This window comes from Ascaphus truei, chromosome 2, assembly GCF_040206685.1.
Source record: "Ascaphus truei isolate aAscTru1 chromosome 2, aAscTru1.hap1, whole genome shotgun sequence".
Lineage (NCBI taxonomy): Eukaryota > Metazoa > Chordata > Amphibia > Anura > Ascaphidae > Ascaphus > Ascaphus truei.
Window position 1 is genome coordinate 449,172,179 of NC_134484.1, and position 18,040 is coordinate 449,190,218.

The 18,040-nt window shown below is 39.5% G+C and overlaps 1 protein-coding gene across 5 annotated transcripts in view; it reads right to left on the reverse strand.

Moving 5' to 3' along the window:
• LOC142487879 (sodium channel protein type 5 subunit alpha-like) overlaps positions 1–18,040 on the reverse strand; it is a 379,502-nt gene that overhangs the window by 207,568 nt on the left and 153,894 nt on the right. For all 5 annotated transcript variants that reach the window (XM_075587912.1, XM_075587913.1, XM_075587911.1 and 2 more), the window contains exons 8-9: positions 13,439–13,502; positions 2,782–2,923 (exon numbers count right to left, since the gene is read on the reverse strand). In XM_075587912.1, coding sequence (XP_075444027.1) covers positions 2,782–2,923; positions 13,439–13,502 — 206 coding nt within the window. The remainder of the gene's footprint in view (positions 1–2,781; positions 2,924–13,438; positions 13,503–18,040) is intronic.

The window sequence follows — 18,040 nt, forward strand, 5'->3', positions numbered from 1 at the left end:
GCCATATTTACGCCCATAATTTATGGCAGCAAGGTGAGCCAAAGAATAATGAGAAATTCACAATGATGAGTGGCGACGTTATTGTTGAATGGCGGTGGCAGGTTATGCTCTGATCATGCAGTGAAATACAGAGGTGATAGCAACAGAACTGAGTCTCTCCTAGAGATACGGTAAGACTAGGGGAGAAACCTCCTGAATAAGAATGCTTAGAATATTTGTCGTCTTGAATATTTTGGAGGAGTTAATACTTTAAATTCTTCATTCAAACATAGTGGTACCTAAATGTCAACTACTGTAACCTGAAATGCTGTGTTATTATATTGAAGGATCACACGAAGAGTCTAATGAAACAACTAAATCTTGAAAGATTGTGGGACGCTCACACGTCACTTAAAAGGCTATACGGTTCCTCCGCTGAGCAGATTCTGAGAAATATAACTCGGCAAGCTCACTAGTCCTGTGACGCACCGAGCTTGCCGAGATATATTCCCCAGAATCTGCTCAGAGGAGGAACCCTATAGACGGCTAGTACTTGCTTATCAAGCGATTCCACCTGACAGAGTCTGATGTCATCCAGACGCATGCGTGCCTTCCACTTCGCTACATATACATACATATATATATCTTTGTAGTCACTCAAAGTAGCTAGTAGGCAGATTTTCACATACCCAAATCCCTGTTTTTCTTCACGTTTTTACTCGTTAACCCTTTGAGCGCCGCATGCCTTTGTTGCATGTATCCTTTTCCCAGTATTTACTCCCTTGGAGTTTGTCATTTTGGAAGTGTATTACCTGTCACTAGACATGGTCACATTTTGGAAGTGTATTACCTGTCACTAGACATGGTCACATTTTGGAAGTGTATTACCTGTCACTAGACATGTCACATTTTGGAAGTGTATTACCTGTCACTAGACATGTCACATTTTGGAAGTGTATTACCTGTCACTAGACATGTCACATTTTGGAAGTGTATTACCTGTCACTAGACATGGTCACATTTTGGAAGTGTATTACCTGTCACTAGACATGGTCACATTTTGGAAGTGTATTACCTGTCACTAGACATGTCACATTTTGGAAGTGTATTACCTGTCACTAGACAAGGTCACATTTTGGGGGGGCAGATTTGGTTCAAACGGTTCCTTTGGTCTGCCGATTTTTTTTTTTTTTTTTAAAACAACGACAACCCATCCGCGGATTTGGCGATCCGCTGACGGATTCTAGGAATCCAAATCCGTGGATTGTATCCAACGGCGATTTTGGATGAGTCCGCGCGGATTGAAACTAACAATCCGTCGGCGGATTTTACATCGCGGAACGGATTTTGAATGGCAAATTCAGGAAAATCCGGGAAACGGACTTGGACGGATTCGCCCCGTCTCCACCGGTCACTAAGAAAACCAATAGTAGGCGCAGGAACATACGGTAACGTCTGCCTTGAGATAAACCTCCGTTCCTCCTTCTCCTACCATGCACCCCAAAACTGGAACACCAGAGACTCTCACATCCAGCACCAGTTTAAGTTCTTTCAAATCTAAGGCTGTCTCACATTTTAACCTGGTTGGTAACTGTTTCATACGCTCATAATATATATTTTCTTTAACTGTGCACGCAATGTCTTGTATATAATGTATACCCTGTTCATTTATGTAACTGTACTTGTAACCATGTATTATTTGTTTTACTCTGTGCCCAGGACATACTTGAAAACGAGAGGTAACTCTCAATGTATTACTTCCTGGTAAAATATTTTATAAATAAATAAATAACCTATTTACTAAGCAATAGGAAGATGCAGTGTCATTTGTTATTATTAGGTGCAAAATAACATTTGCTTTACATACTCATTTCTACGACCAATTTGCGTGAAATTTTAGCAGTAACTTTCTACCTTGCATAAATAAATATTCCTTTAAATATTATAATGTAGGTGTGTCTCTAATATGTCTACCGCACGCTAAGAGGGGCAAGTATGCCCATATTCATTAAGCAATCTTCTGCCATAAGACAGGGGGTCCCTAACATGTCAGGTTCTCAGGATATCAAAGCGTCAGCACAGGTTGTCTTCGACTCAGCCTCTGATTGAGCCACCTATGCTGAAGCAAGGACTGATTATGCCACCTGTGCTGAAGCTGGGATATCCTGGAAATCTGACCTGTTGGGGGGGGGGGGGGGCTTGAGGACTGAGTTGAGCAGCCCTGACATAAGACACCTTACAGCGCTGGAAGACAACTTGAAGTCCATTTAATATAATGTCGAGATGCTGAGGAAATATGGTTCTTAAATATCCCATAATGGAACCAGTGTACATGGTAAAGTATAATAATATTCTTATTCTTGTATAGCACTGATGGTGTACGCAGTGCTGCACATGGGAGTTTGCCGTCCCTATACCATAGAACATACAATGTAATTTTTTGTGACAGAGGCACAGGGAGACTTTCCCAAGGTCACCTCTGGATTTGAACCAGGCTCCCCTACTCCAATCAGTGTAGTTGATTCCAGAGTCAGTGCCTTTATATACTGAACTAAGAAACACACATTGAAAGGTTAGAGGGATTTCAAAGGCTAAGTGCGGAGTGAAATTTTTCAACACATAAAACATATTATTGCTATACTAAACATTTTTAACATATCATCCTGCTCTGTACTGTTTTATTCGGATGAGAAACAGATTCTAAGCAGCTACCTTACATATACAGTGATGTGTGTTTTTACAATACATTTAAAAAAAATACACTGCATGCTGCCTTTGTCTTGTCACCGATCAAAACCCTACCAGCTGATATAGGTTCTCCCAGTAATCCTGTGTCATCAGGCGAAAGAGAGAGAGAAAAGCCCAGCCAAACGTATCGAAGCTTGTGTAGCCGTAATTCGGGTTTCTCCCGGTCTTCACGCAGATATATCCAGATGGGCACTTCCTGGTAAGAGCAGACAAGAGGAGGAAAATCATGTGTCTCCCATGGAGATAAGATAGCATAGAGATAAGATTTCCTCATCTTCAAAATCTAAACAACTATGAAGGTGCTTTAGCCGGGTGGATGCAGACATGTCAACTACCGAGGGCTGAAATATGGGAAATTAGGTCCAAAAAATGGTACGTTCATGAAAAAGGTCTGCATTTTATGAGTGAGGCTCCATAGATGTCTACGGGAGCACTGATGCTAAAGAAATCAGTGCGGCTGATCCCAAATCAGTGAGACTAACAGAGAATCAGTGAGACTAACAGAGAATCAGTGAGACTAACAGAGAATCAGTGACAATAACAGAGAATCAGTGACACTAACAGAGAATCAGTGAGACTAACAGAGAATCAGTGAGACTAACAGAGAATCAGTGACAATAACAGAGAATCAGTGAGCCTAACAGAGAATCAGTGACAATAACAGAGAATCAGTGAGACTAACAGAGAATCAGTGAGACTAACAGAGAATCAGTGACACTAACAGAGAATCAGTGAGACTAACAGAGAATCAGTGACACTAACAGAGAATCAGTGAGACTAACAGAGAATCAGTGACACTAACAGAGAATCAGTGAGACTAACAGAGAATCAGTGACAATAACAGAGAATCAGTGAGCCTAACAGAGAATCAGTGAGACTAACAGAGAATCAGTGACACTAACAGAGAATCAGTGAGACTAACAGAGAATCAGTGACACTAACAGAGAATCAGTGACAATAACAGAGAATCAGTGAGACTAACAGAGAATCAGTGAGCCTAACAGAGAATCAGTGAGACTAACAGAGAATCAGTGACAATAACAGAGAATCAGTGAGACTAACAGAGAATCAGTGACACTAACAGAGAATCAGTGACAATAACAGAGAATCAGTGAGACTAACAGAGAATCAGTGACACTAACAGAGAATCAGTGACACTAACAGAGAATCAGTGAGCCTAACAGAGAATCAGTGAGACTAACAGAGAATCAGTGAGACTAACAGGTCTGTGGATTTAAAAGGATCAAATGCATTTCAGGGAACATACTTGTAGGATTTTGTTGTACTACTGTTTGTTTACTGTGGATTTTTCTGTATCACAAAACTGTGTAGTCAAATATTCTCACGTGAAATACATTGATAGCCTTGTGACTCAATGAACACAGAAATGTTTAAAATCCAGCAATCAGAGATTCCCATAGTTGGTTTTAATTAGCCACTTCAGAAAAGGGTTTTTAAAGATTAAACACATTATACTAACATTTCCTTTGTGCAATTCTTGAGCAAGAAATGGCACAGCCGGCGTGTCAAAGAAAAACCTCCAATAGGAAGCAATATTATTTTTCTTTGATATATTCCTGTCCAGTTTCATAATTACACTAGATTTAGACCACAGTAACATTTCTACCTGCTCCTCGTCCCCTCGGTATGTGCATATTATTTTGGTCAAATCCCCCATGTTTGACTTTATTTACCTTGAATTGTAATTTTATAAAGAGCTGCATAAAATGTGGCTCTATATAAATAAAATGATACATGCATACAAATTCACCATTTTCAAACTCTTATGACTTTTGAATTCCAATTTGGATTAGGCAGAAAACTGTCAGCAACATTTTTTTTAAAAGAGAGTCTACACCATGGCTCTGCATCTGGTGGCCCAAGTCTATACCAGGGCTTATCAACTGGTGGCCAGATTCTACACCACGGCTCTTCAACTGGTGGATAGAGTCTACTCCACGCTCTGCAACTGGTGGCACGAGTCTACACTAGGGCTCTTCAACTGGTGGCCAGAGTCTACTTCAGAGCTCTTCAACTGGTGGATAGAGTCTACTCCACGCTCTGCAACTGGTGGCACGAGTCTACACTAGGGCTCTTCAACTGGTGGCCAGAGTCTACACCAGGGATCTTCAACTGTTGGCTCGAGTCTACACCAGGGCACCTCAACTGGTGGCTCGAGTCTACATCAAGACTCTTCAACTGCTGGTTCGAGTCTACATCAGGCTCTGTAATTTGTGGCACAAGTCTTCACCAGGGCACTTTAACTGGTGGGCCGAGTCTATACCGGGGCTCTGTAATTGGTGGTCAGAGTCTACACCACGGCTTTTTAACAGGTGGCCCATCATGGGCATTGATGTTACCCTAAGACTCTTTGCTCCTGCTAACATCATTGTAGTTGCTTAGGCAGCTATTTTAAGTGCAGTTTGTGAAACTAACTTGTAAGAAAAGGTAATATATATGGTACAGATGTTATATATTCTTGCAAAATGTTAAATGCAAAAATGTCAAGTCTTTAAAATGTATTTAAAATGACATTAAAATAAGCTTGCTGCTTCTTCTAAGTGTTTTCTGATCTGGCTTCTTTAGAAAACTATAATGTAGGGAAAGAGGAGAGGGGGGGAAAGAACTCTTGCAACAGTCACGGTAAAACTGGGTGCTAGGGGTAATAAAGATTAGAGACAGAACCTTAAAAGAATAAGGAAGAAAATTGGAGCACACCAAGTGTAGCACACCAAGTTAAAGTGTAATGGTGTATTAATTAAAATATAAACTTTTACAGTATCTATAATATTAATATAGATTGGGACAAACTAAACTAACAATAACAAAAAGACACATAAATGATACTCCATAGGAGAGTGCTGATGCACCATAGAACTATGTGGACTAATGCCTAGAGTCTACCTAGGTATAGACCACATTATCCATATGGTTCTATATATGGCAGAATTGGTTAAATCCATTGGTTCAGCCTTTGGCTGCATATGTGAGTGGTTACAGGAAATAAATACTCCCTGGCTTAATAGATATAATGCCCAGAGTGGAAAATAAGGGCTGAGCTTTATAATATTAAGTACATAAGGTCAGCTAATTACCACTCTTGAAATACCAAACTGCACTCATATGAGAGTATCTATAACATAGGTATATATAAAAACTCAGTGTGGTAAGAGTAACAATAAGAACCTTTAGGTATATGAATTTCCCTTAGTTGGTCTAATGTGGTGATAAGCGTTCCGAAGTCCGCCACGTGTTACCCTTGTTTGGTGTGTGACGCCATCACGTAAACGTCAATGACGTAACCCAGATGCTAGGGGTGTGCTTATAGGCTGATTCACTAGCTGGTAGCAACATGCATGCTTATTCTAAGCAAAGCAAGGCAATTATATATTAAACACACTCTAACAGGGACAAGAAAGCTGCTAACTTTAAGACTACAGAGTATACAAAGTAGATATATTGTATTAGGGATACTTAGTCTAACGCAGCTTACCTGACTCGACTACAGATCGGGCTCACATCGGACCTGTATCACTGGACCTGTCACTATGGGAACTGTGTGTTTGGGCCTGTCTCTACCTGTCCCTGTGTGTCCGTGCCTGTAACAGCCTATATTAATGGGTCTGAGCCTGTCATGGCCTCTACATGTGTCTGCCCTTTCAAAATATGTATACCTCCATGTGATTTCACTCCACAGAGACCTATGGATCTAGCCCTGTCACTGCCCCTTCCTGTGTATCTAGGCATGTGAGTGTCTTGTACCTGGATATTTAATGCCTATTACTACATGTATCTATGGGAGTTATATGCAGGGCACTGTGGCACATTGATGGGAGTTTCTGTGGGGTAGTGCCTTGACTGCCACTATGGCAGTTAAATGAATAATCTTGTATATGTCTAGAACTCTCGCTATCTCAATGTTTGTGTAGGTACAGCTGATAGATCCATAAGCTTTACCGACACAAACATCGCATTACAAACAATATTATACCATTGTGTGTTCTTTATTCCTCTTGTTTTGATGTCTGAGGAAAGTTCTCAAGTCCTTACAATTCATCTGTTACACTACTAGCGGCTACTTACAATATATTTGAACAGTGGAAACATTTTTCTCCTTAACCTTTTATACTACAGCAACATATATAATCACATTTAGTCATGCTTTTAAGAATTATTTTCTGGCCTTTACAAATTCAGAAATTGGATACTAACTGGTATAAATCTCCCGGGTGATATTAGTCATAACGCATAATATTCTCCTACTGCTCATTGAATATAGCACTGACAATGAAGGTGGCAACCAAATGCTCGTGAGAAATAGCTTGAGTGGTGATTGTATCTAAATCCCTAAACAAAGAAAGGTGGGTAGCCGTGTAGGTCCTTTCTTCCATGTAGTAACAAAGGAGCGAGAGGGAGTAGGGGGTATGACACCTTTCATTGGACCATCAAGTAGTTGATATGGTACAAGCTTTCGAAGCTCTCAGGGTCCTTCATCAGGTTGGTTGACCCTGAGAGGTTCGAAAGCTTGTAACAGATCAACTACCTGTTGGTCCAATAAAAGGTATCATACCCCCTACTCCCCTCTCCCTACTTTGCTACTATCTAAATCCCTTGATCCCATGTCATCCTATAGGCAGGCAGTTATTGTGCATGCACTGTTAGCCGTCACCCTTCACTTGCAGCATAAGGGAGAGATTGTGCAACTTTTGCCTTGAAATATGTTCCTCAAGAGCACAGGGCAGCTGGTTACAATACTTTACTGGAAGAAAAGCCCAATGAATAAAAAAAAAATGCCTGGATTTGAATAATGATTTCAATATAACTAGAATATTAACTGTGGTCTGCCACATAAAAAAATGGTAAAATAAAGCGATCAGCAAAACAGAGATTCTGGGGAAACCGCAGTGAAATAAGTGATGCTGCAGCAAGGCTTTCAGGAATGTGCCCTATTCATATGACCTAGGAAACGAGAATATTTCTAAGAATGTCGCTGTCAGCCAAACCCGCAAATGAATATAATGTAACACTAAACACATCCAGCGCTGGGTGGGCCTGCAACACACGGTTTCAATCACTAATGAAACACATGCATGCATTGCAAAGGCAGTCCAAGTTTTAAGTATTAAACTAACCGAAGAAAAAAATATATTTTAGTCAATGTACCCATTATTGTTGATTATTTTTGTTAAAAAAAAGATGACATTTTATGTTTCTTCCTATACAATATAATCAACAATAAACTGATATAAATTGTAATGTATGTGTTGGCAGTTAAATATATTCTTTACTTATGATCATGTCAAGTTCACAATAATAAAAAGGAAAGTATCTTTTTTGTGTTTTCTTTTGTCTCCGGTTGTTATAGTGATAATGGTTCAGGCTGTGTCTGATGAAGGGCCTTTCCGTCTAAACCGTTATGTATGCGCTCATGGGGGGTTAGTCTATCCATCTGGTCTGTATTATTGGGAGGGAGGGGTTGTATTTTTTATTGTATTCTTTTGTAACAATTTTGTATTCATTTTTTAAATCCATATTGCATTTTTGTTACTTGTTGTGTCTTTCACTATTTTTATTCTATGCAATTTCACACAAGCTATTTGTCACTCCTCAGTGTTTTTGAGACAGACTTGTTGCACCTCTGTAAAATGTCCTTATTACTTTGCCTTCGATTAACCCAGCATAACAGACCTCAGTATCCTGGTCACATCACATAAAAATAAACATTTATTTTGACAATAAATACTCACATTCATAGTACAAACTAAGTCATAATATTCTTAAAGATAGTTGCATAGTTTTTTATTTCTAAGTGAGATCCCTGTATTTGATCTTAATATCGTGATAAAACGTCTCTTTCCTTCATCTTGGTGTTATCCCTCTCACATCTTTCTGATGTAATTCCTCTGTCCTCACATCATGGTGGAATCCTTCTGTGCTCCTTGCTACATGTTCCCTTCAGCTACATATTTATTCAGATAGTATCCCTTATTCAGCTCTTCTATTACCAGATAAGGTCCTGCAACTTAAAACTGATGTTATCTGATAAGGAACTGCCCACGCCTCCATACAGAGAATAACCTAATAAGGCACGTCTTTTGGAAAGATCTCAGAACTCCTTATTAATCCAACCTACTGCCATAGCCTCTTCTGGTTGCATCAGGTTTAACTACAGTTGTCTAAGGTCACTCAAAGGTCAACCACAGGGCTTCTCTACAGAGAACTCAACATAGTTGCACCCAATAAACCATCCCAATTTAACTGAATTTATCAGAATATACCAAATAAAGAAAGAATCATTGCAAATCAGATCATATACTGTATACTTCTACATTTTGTCTTCATAACAGATTCATACCTATTACAATATAATTATATCACTGAACTGGATTTCTTATAACCTCTTTATTGATTATAATTGGTTATCATAATTCATGTTTATTTTCATCTTCATTTTTGCTCCCTTTGTATCTCTTTTCCCCCCTATCTTGTTACATTCACAATCACAAGTTGATGCTTTTCCCTAATAACAATGAATGAATGAATGAAATAATGAATGAATGAATTAATTAATGTATTAGGGCACTATTTTTGTGTAACATATATTCATATAACTGGTTAAAACTGAATATAACAAATGTGACTGCCACAAAGCTACTTTCCACAGTGCTGAAACTCGACACTATAGACCAGTAGTGGTGCATGGATCATATTGCTAAATCAGGTCAAGGGAAGACTGCACTATTTTCAGACTGTAACCCAACAACATTAAGGAGTGATGTCATTTTGCACTGATGCACTGCGTTATTTTCATCTTCAATTTGTGTCAAATGCAAGATAGTACAGTGCGTCATCAATATTTGAAACTTGCACCACCTCATGGTGAATTTATATTTGATGCTAGTAAATGATGAAAAGTGCCTCATAATTAATTTTCACGATAGCACTGTAAATAAAAATACCACGTCGTGACCATATTCACATGTCTCAGGCAGGTCTGCATCCTGCTTTTCCCCATTATCTCTTAGCATACAGTGCTTCCAGTGCAGCCAGGAATTCTGGGTAACGACGTGCAAATGAGCACACAGTGTCACCTTCTGCTTTATGTCCATTTTAAAATAGATCCCTATAAGCTTATGTCTGCCGCATTACACAGCTAGCACTGTAATGTGAGTGTCACCACTAACTCCTCTTAGTACACAGGTACAGTATAAGGACAGGAAACTCAGATAATGCGGTCAGGCTAATTCAGAATGTGAACGGAAAAACAAAAATAGCAAAACAATAAGACCAGCGCACACAAATGTTACATGTTACTGTGTATGTGCCTGCAGCAGATTCAGGCAATATCATTGTCAATGTATTTCTCCCGAGAGGGATCTTCATCCCTCGGGTGACCAAAACATTGCCGATTATGATGAGTTTTTCTCTGTGATATGTGTGATGTGCTCTTAATTCTCTGCCTATTTTAACTCCTCCTACTGACACTCCCCAACTCACATGCTTAACGTGCATGGCTCAAAACTAAAGCCAAGTGTCTTGATGCATCTTACTAAGACATGCAAGCAGTAAATGCTGCTACTTAGATTGTAGTGCAACAAAATAAAATAGAAATAGAATACTTATGGAATATAAGGAGAGGTGCAGCAAAGGGAACATATCAATTCAATACCAGCGGGAAAGATTGAAAAGCCCTTATAAATTTGCATTCAAAGAGAACCTCCCTAGATGAAATAAACATTTTACCTTTAATAAGATATATCTAAAATAAAGTATTGATAAACAGAAACAAAGGATCAATGACGCCTAGTAAAATAAATATATTAAAAATATATCAGCCCGATCTCTCGGAAGGTAGTATGTAGCAATCTGCATAGTTATTATCAATATAAATCTCCTCCAATCCTATTTGCATATCAAAAAACTCACTCCTGGATGGAGCAACCACCAAAACAGCTCCATCCAGGAGTGAAACGTGCGTCGGGTCTTTTGGGACGTCATGAGACAGGGAAATGAGTTTAAGACATTCAGGTGTCTAAAGACTTTGACATCTTGCTGTAATTTATACAATTTGATCTTTGTGATCTATAGTTGTAATAACTTATATAACCTCTTCTCAACATAAGTGATCTAGCTAAGCTCAACTTTATCCTCACTATACAAAAACCGAGGGGTGCACACAGGTTATTTACGTCTAACAGAATGCAACATTAAAGAACAGCATCCCTCTTAATTGCACTCAAAATAAAGCCTCATAAATAAAATATATCTTTTATTAATATCATTATAACGTGAGCACATTCACATATCTCAGACAGATCTTCAACCCTGCTTGTCCCCATTATCTCTTGGCAAACAATGCTTTCACTGCAGCCAGGGATTCTGGGTAAAGACATGCAAATGAGCACAGTGTCACCTTTGGAGGGTTTTTGTCACTTTTCAACCCACTTTAAGTAATATCACTAAAATAGGAGAGCCAAAGAAAAGATTGCCATTAAAACCCGCTTGCTAGAGGATAAATCGCTTGACATCCAGAAAATGTTTCAGAAAAATAAGACCGGATTGTTATTTATATTTTACTAAATAATTTAACTGCAAAATGTAATGAATAGAAACTATTAGACAATGATCACAATGGTACCTCCTTGGGTGCTAATCTCCACGATGGACTGGTAGTGGTCAAGATACACCTACATTTTTATGACTGGCATCTCCCTGCCTATAGACTCTGTTAAATAGGAACGCCAAAGGATTTAACCCTCAATCAAATGTAGATTCTTCACTTTCCATAAATTCATTCAGATCCTTATCGATACCCATGTCATTTGACATGTGTTTTGATAAACATATAATAACACAGAATACAACTGGATTCTCCTCAATTCATTTTTATCCACGCTGCACCCATGCTATGGCTCATACAGTTCGAGACAACCCCTCTCTGGAAATCTATAAAAACAGGCTCAAGACCTACCTGTTTACCCAGCCATTTAATTAGTAAACCACAACCTGTCCTGCATTTAATAGCTACATTACCGTCCCACCCTGTATTGTATCTTTCCTTGTGTTTGGTCTCTTTTATTACCTTAAATGTTTCTTCTTTTTCCCTTTTTGTAACTATGAAGCGCTTTGAGTCCCGTTGGGAGAAAAGCTCTATATAAAGTTATTATTATTATTATTATATAGAAGGCAACCCTCTTTGTGTATATCATTTGTAAAATAAATGCGCAGAAGTTGCTTAATCCTTAAAAAAAAACTCATTTTGTTCATCTTATGTATACTGTGATGGATTGGTACTTGTGCCGGTTTGGCACCTGATTTGATTTCTCTAATTAACATATACTTAACCAATGAGCCTGGCCTTAATTATACCGGAGAGAACTTCCTTAGGTGTGTATTGCCCTGAAAACTGGCCCCTTGGTTGTTCGTGAGCACTGACCTGTGTTATACTGCAGACGTTCATGATATGGGATTTGAATATAAATGTTTAGCACTTATTAAGATGTGATCTTCTGCCGCACTAACTCGAGATCAAAATTAAATCTAAAGAAATCCACACGAGTTCCCTTAAGCCCCCACTGAATACGTTTCTGAAGCACAAAGAAAAAAACTTCCAACACAATCAGAATATTGACTTTTGTATAATGCATTAAGCATACTTCAGAGGAGATGATTCTGCTAATTGATTGATACTATTACAGAGGTTTTTTTTAGGTGCACATTTTTTCTGCCACAAATATGCTCGGGCATATACATTCAAATTATTCCCTGCTTCAGCACAGGTGGCTCAATCAGTCTCTGCTTCAGCACAGGTGGATCAATCAGTCTCTGCTTCAGCACAGGTGGCTCAATCAGTCCCTGCTTCAGTCCAGGTGGCTCAATCAGTGACAGTCTTTGACTGAGCCACCTGGGCTGAAGCAGAGATATCCTTAAAACCTGACCTGTCGGGGAGTCTTGAGGACTGGAGTTGAGAACCCCTGTAAAGGTTTGAGAAATAAGACGTAACATTTACAGTATAAGGCAAGTGCGCTTTTTTGACTTTTCAATATATAATGCAAATCGAAACCTCAATCCCCCCGCTGATACTTCCAGTCGGTCCTTTAATGTGGAGTGCTGAATGTGAGAAATATTCCAGTTATCTCCAGGACTTTTACGACTACTAGAATGGCACATGACAATATGCGACGTTGTAATTACACACTGCAGGTACGTGTCTTAGGCTGAGTCCCCTGTGCCCCTGAGTTCACTGACCGTGCAGTGCTAGGCAAGATTGCTTCTGGCTATTTCAATTTTTATGTCCCCGCTCACGCGGAGCACACACGGGCATGGACGCTCACCCGCGCTTGGCGCTTGCATAAAAAAAAATCTAACTTTGAACCGCGCTCAGCTAGCCTGCAACGTCCTCCCGCGCGCGCGCTTGCGAAATAGCGTGGACACCCGTCGCTCATGCTTGGAGAGTTGGTGACGTCACCGCTCTCCAAGCATGAGCGCGCTCAGCGGCACAGGGGACTCAGCCTTACACTGTCAACATTCACCACTATAAATCATGACAGCTTATACTACCGGACACCCCAGGGGTTCACTTGAACCTATCCAGCAAGACCGTGTCAAATCCAAACTTCTCATTCACTTCAAGAATGCAAACGAGGTGTTTTAATGTATTCACAGGGGAGCTGTACAACACAGTGTAAACAGGTTGTCTGATTCCACTTACCCAGCATCACTGCTGTTGCCACAAATTAAAGCATCCTTGGCACCTTTTATCTTGAAGATATTTTCTAAAAAAAAAAAAATAGAAATAATCAGTTATACTGCTGCTTACACACAGCGCAATCCCTTTATATTCAGCACTATGTATTGTGGGTGTTATTGGTAGTGCAGAACATTGTATTGTTCTAGGGAAGTGTTGCTAGGTTTTTTGACAGTTTCGACTACACTTTTTTATCTTGTATGTGTACATTATTCTGTTTTTGTAATAAGGTGTGTGTGTGTGTGTGTGTGTGTGTGTATATATATATATATATATATATATATATACACACATATACATATATACCCCGCATTAACGTACGCAATGGGACCGGAGCATGTATGTAAAGCGAAAATGTACTTAAAGTGAAGCACTACCTTTTTTCCACTTATTGATGCATGCACTGTACTGCAATCGGCATATACGTGCATAACTGATGTAAATAACGCATTTGTAACAGGTTCTAATGTCTCCCCGCTTGCGCACAGCTTCGGTACAGGTAGGGAGCCGGTATTGCTGTTTAGGACGTTCTGACAGGCGCATGCGTGAGCTGCCTTTGCATATTGGGCAATAAGTCCTTACTCATGAGTGTACTTAAAGTGAGTGTCCTTAAACCGGGGTATGCCTGTATATATATATATATATAAATATATATATATATATATATATATATATATATGTGTGTGTGTGTGTATCTATCTATATATATATATATATATATATATATATACAGTGGTCGACAAATCACCAAAAAATCTACTCACCGAACAAAAAAATCTATTCGCACCTAGTACCACATGTGTGCTGCTTGGGCCAATAGGAGCTCGCCACAATGTTAAATCCACTCGCCCGGGGCGTGCAAATGTATAGGTTTGTTGAACACTGTATATATATACATATATATATATAATATACGTGTGTATATTTATATAATATATATGTGGGGGTGTGTGTATGTGTGTATATATATATATATATATATATATATATATATATATATACATATATATATATATATGTTTGTGTGTATATCTCTTCATGTGTGTGTTTGTGTTTATGTGTGTGTATCACAGAAATAAACTAAACCGAGCACCGTGTAACCTGCAAAAGCAAATACAGATGCTGAATAAATTCCATTCGTAAAATTCAGATTAGTTAAAATTAAGAAAGTGAAAATAAATATTATACAGTAGGCTAAAAGTTTCGGGCTATTGTAAACTGGAGTTTTCCAATTGGTTTACATTATGAGCATCTATTTTCAAGCAGAACAACCACATTACATGAAATATTGACAGTAAAATACATTTTAAATATATTTAGCCTATAAAAACAGGGCAACATTTGGTGATGAATCCCCCAGCTGTCGTAAAAGGCTTTGGGGCTTTATATTACTGCCCAGGTAATGCCCCATTCCAAATTGCCAACCTGACCCAGTGTTATCATGAGATTTTGAACATCCTCTATCTAACCCCCGTACATTCTGGCTTGTATCACTTCAAGGAAAACTGAAACCGGAGTAGCCTAGTCACACTGACACAGAGTTATGCTAGTAATACTGGCGTCCCAAGGGCATTATTACCTGGGTATATTATATTAACCAGAAAACACTTATTCCAGCTTTTATTATTTCCATTGGCAGACTATAAATCACTAAACAAGATAACAGCCACTGCTGATATTTCCAAGGCATAGTGGTAAAGCTGTGTGCATGAACAGTATTGCACATTACTGCAATCTTTATATGTAATCAAGAAGACTGCAGAGTGAGTCCCTCGTGGCATTTGTGTTTGTGATAATAGGAGAGGTTGCTTCACTTTCCCCAAGTTACAGGCTGGGTTTCACACTCTGTCCCATTTTCATGCTGCATATTAGTGCAACTCAAAGACGTGACAGCCCAAATCAGCTGCCACACAAGTGGGAGATGAAGCTTAGATCTAATGAGACCGGAGTGCTATGAAGAACTCACTGAATATGTTTCCTAAGCAATATTTCTTATCTTTTCTAGAAAACAAAGTATGTTACACAGTCAGAATATTTGGTCTAGGTGGACGTTCATTTTTTTTTTTTAGCAGACTCCTAAAAAGATTGATCTGGTGGCACCATTTAGCACAGATTAATAGTATTACAATGATCTAATAACGCAGGAACCATGTGAGAGATGAACTCATATAATGTTAGTATCTTGGGAATGTCCTGCTCGTTTAAACAGAAAAGTTTTTGTGTTAACGTTATTGCTTCCTTAGCCTGCACTGGGCTCTGGGGAGAGCTGCATGTTAACCTCCCGGAAACGTCATATTTCAAATGCTTATATCTCCTGAACACATCAGATTTTAAAACAAAAAAAAACAGCTTTGGTAAGGGCAAGTAAGTAGACAATCAAATGGTGAACAGTGCAGAGTATCTTACAACATGCACAGCAAACACGACTAAAGCTTCGGCTATAGAACGCGCGACAACGCGCGCAGCACAAACAAAATACATTATCAAGCAGTCCGGCCATACTGCACGCGATGCGACATGCGTGGAGGCGCAGGAATCCGAGGAGACAAATCCATTAGAATTTTCGCGGGATGGCCGCGTCACTTGAGCCGATGAACCAATTAAGCCGAACCTCATTTGTTCAGCCTGGTGGCATCACGGCCAAGCCTCTCCGACGTGCGTTTCAAGGGAGGCCGCAGATCGCTCAGGCGATAGGCGCGCGCGCGCCTACCTGAGCTCTGTCATGCGCACTATGGCCGCAACCTAACAACGCTTAAAGCCACAATCCATCAGAAGCCTATATGAGTTTAACGTAACTTGCCCGTAAACATGTCCTGCCCTTTAAAAATAAAAAAAAAGTTTCTGTATTGTTAATAAAAACATGATTTCTTAATCGCTAGCCCACAAGGTAACTTATACCCTGCACTGGGCTCTTGGGAGAGGTCCAGTTTAACCTCCCGCATTTAATATTTCAAATACATATATCTGCTGAACAGGGCAACAGATTGATCAATTACCAATATATTTAGAATGTGCAAGAAGAGATCTCTTACATGAAGTCAAATACAATGCACAGGACACAGCGATCAGCATGTTAATAACACGCCAAACATATGTCACCAGGGCTTATTCTGCTGGCATTGTTTATTATGCATATACAGTATGTATCGACATGTTTAAATTCTCTGTTTTCCGAGGTATACATTTGCACTTCTTTGGTACAGCCAATCTTGTGACTGTAAACAGAATAAAGAAAGGTCTTATGTTCTCAATCCTTAAATATTAATGCACCACAACCATGCTGTCAGATTTGTGAAACAATGCTGTACAGACACTTTTGATGCAAAAGATTCATAAAAGGATCAACATTTAACTCCCTCCTGGGACCTTTCTGAAGAAGGCTCCTTAACATGAGTCCAAAACGTTGACTTTAATAACTTATTTGCATCAAGAGAGGTCCTGTATTGTACATCCTACAGTATCCTATACCAGGGGCACGCAAACTTTTTTTGCTGCGCCCGCCTGCCTGCTCTCCTCCGTTGTGCACCCCCCTCCGTACCTCGCTGCCGCGGGGTAGTGTGACGTCACGTAGCCCGAAGCGTCATTTGATGTCACGTTACCAAGGCAACCGTGACGTCACATGACCCTGCCGTGTAATTTGCCGCCGCGTTGCCATGGTCATGCGTCCTGAAGCTGGCCAAATCCCAGTAAGTAGAGGTTGCAGAGGCCTCGCGCGGTGAAGAGCGTGGGACCTCTGCAACCACCAGCGCCTCCCCCCCCCAAATAAATCTCGCGTCCCCCTAGGGGCGCACCACCCTATATGATATTGTCACAGCTGTTACAATTATGGAATAGCTGCTTCTTTCCAACGCGACTTCAAAGATGATGGTTGGCCCCTTGTTCTAGAATATATGAACTGAAAAAGATTTAAAACATTTACCCATACAGCACATTACGGGCACATTTTATACTATCAATAAATGAGATGTTTTCAAAAACATTTTCTAATTGAAAGCAACAAGGGCGATCTTGGACAGCAAAATAAACAATAAATAGAATATGTAATCTGTACTACTTCTATTAGGGGAGTATACCACATTTATAATACAGTGTAGTGCAGAAGTTTCAGTACTGCAGTAATTATGGATGAGGAAGCCCTACAGAATAACATTTATTGACGTTATCAAGAAAACCCTCTGCGGTACTAACTGCTTAGACACTTTATAAAGGTTTCCCCCACAGATCTCTTCATACTTCTTTTCAAAGTTTTTGAATTATTTTTGCATTTAGGGTCCAAGTTTCACATCCGTACGTGAGCACGGGCAAGATACACTGGTCAAAAGCTTTCTTCTTGAGGCACAGAGGAATATCCCTTGATATATTGTCTTTTTCTTCCAAATGCGCTCCATCCCATCTTCCTTCTCCTATTGATTTCACTCAAAATGTTCCCATCCATTGTTATTTGTTGGCCAAGGTAGACATCACATTCGACGTCTCCTAGTTCTATTCCATGTATTTACACGTTTGTTGAATATCACTTTGGTCTTGCTGAGATTCATATGGAGGACCAATTTGTTACTTGCTTAA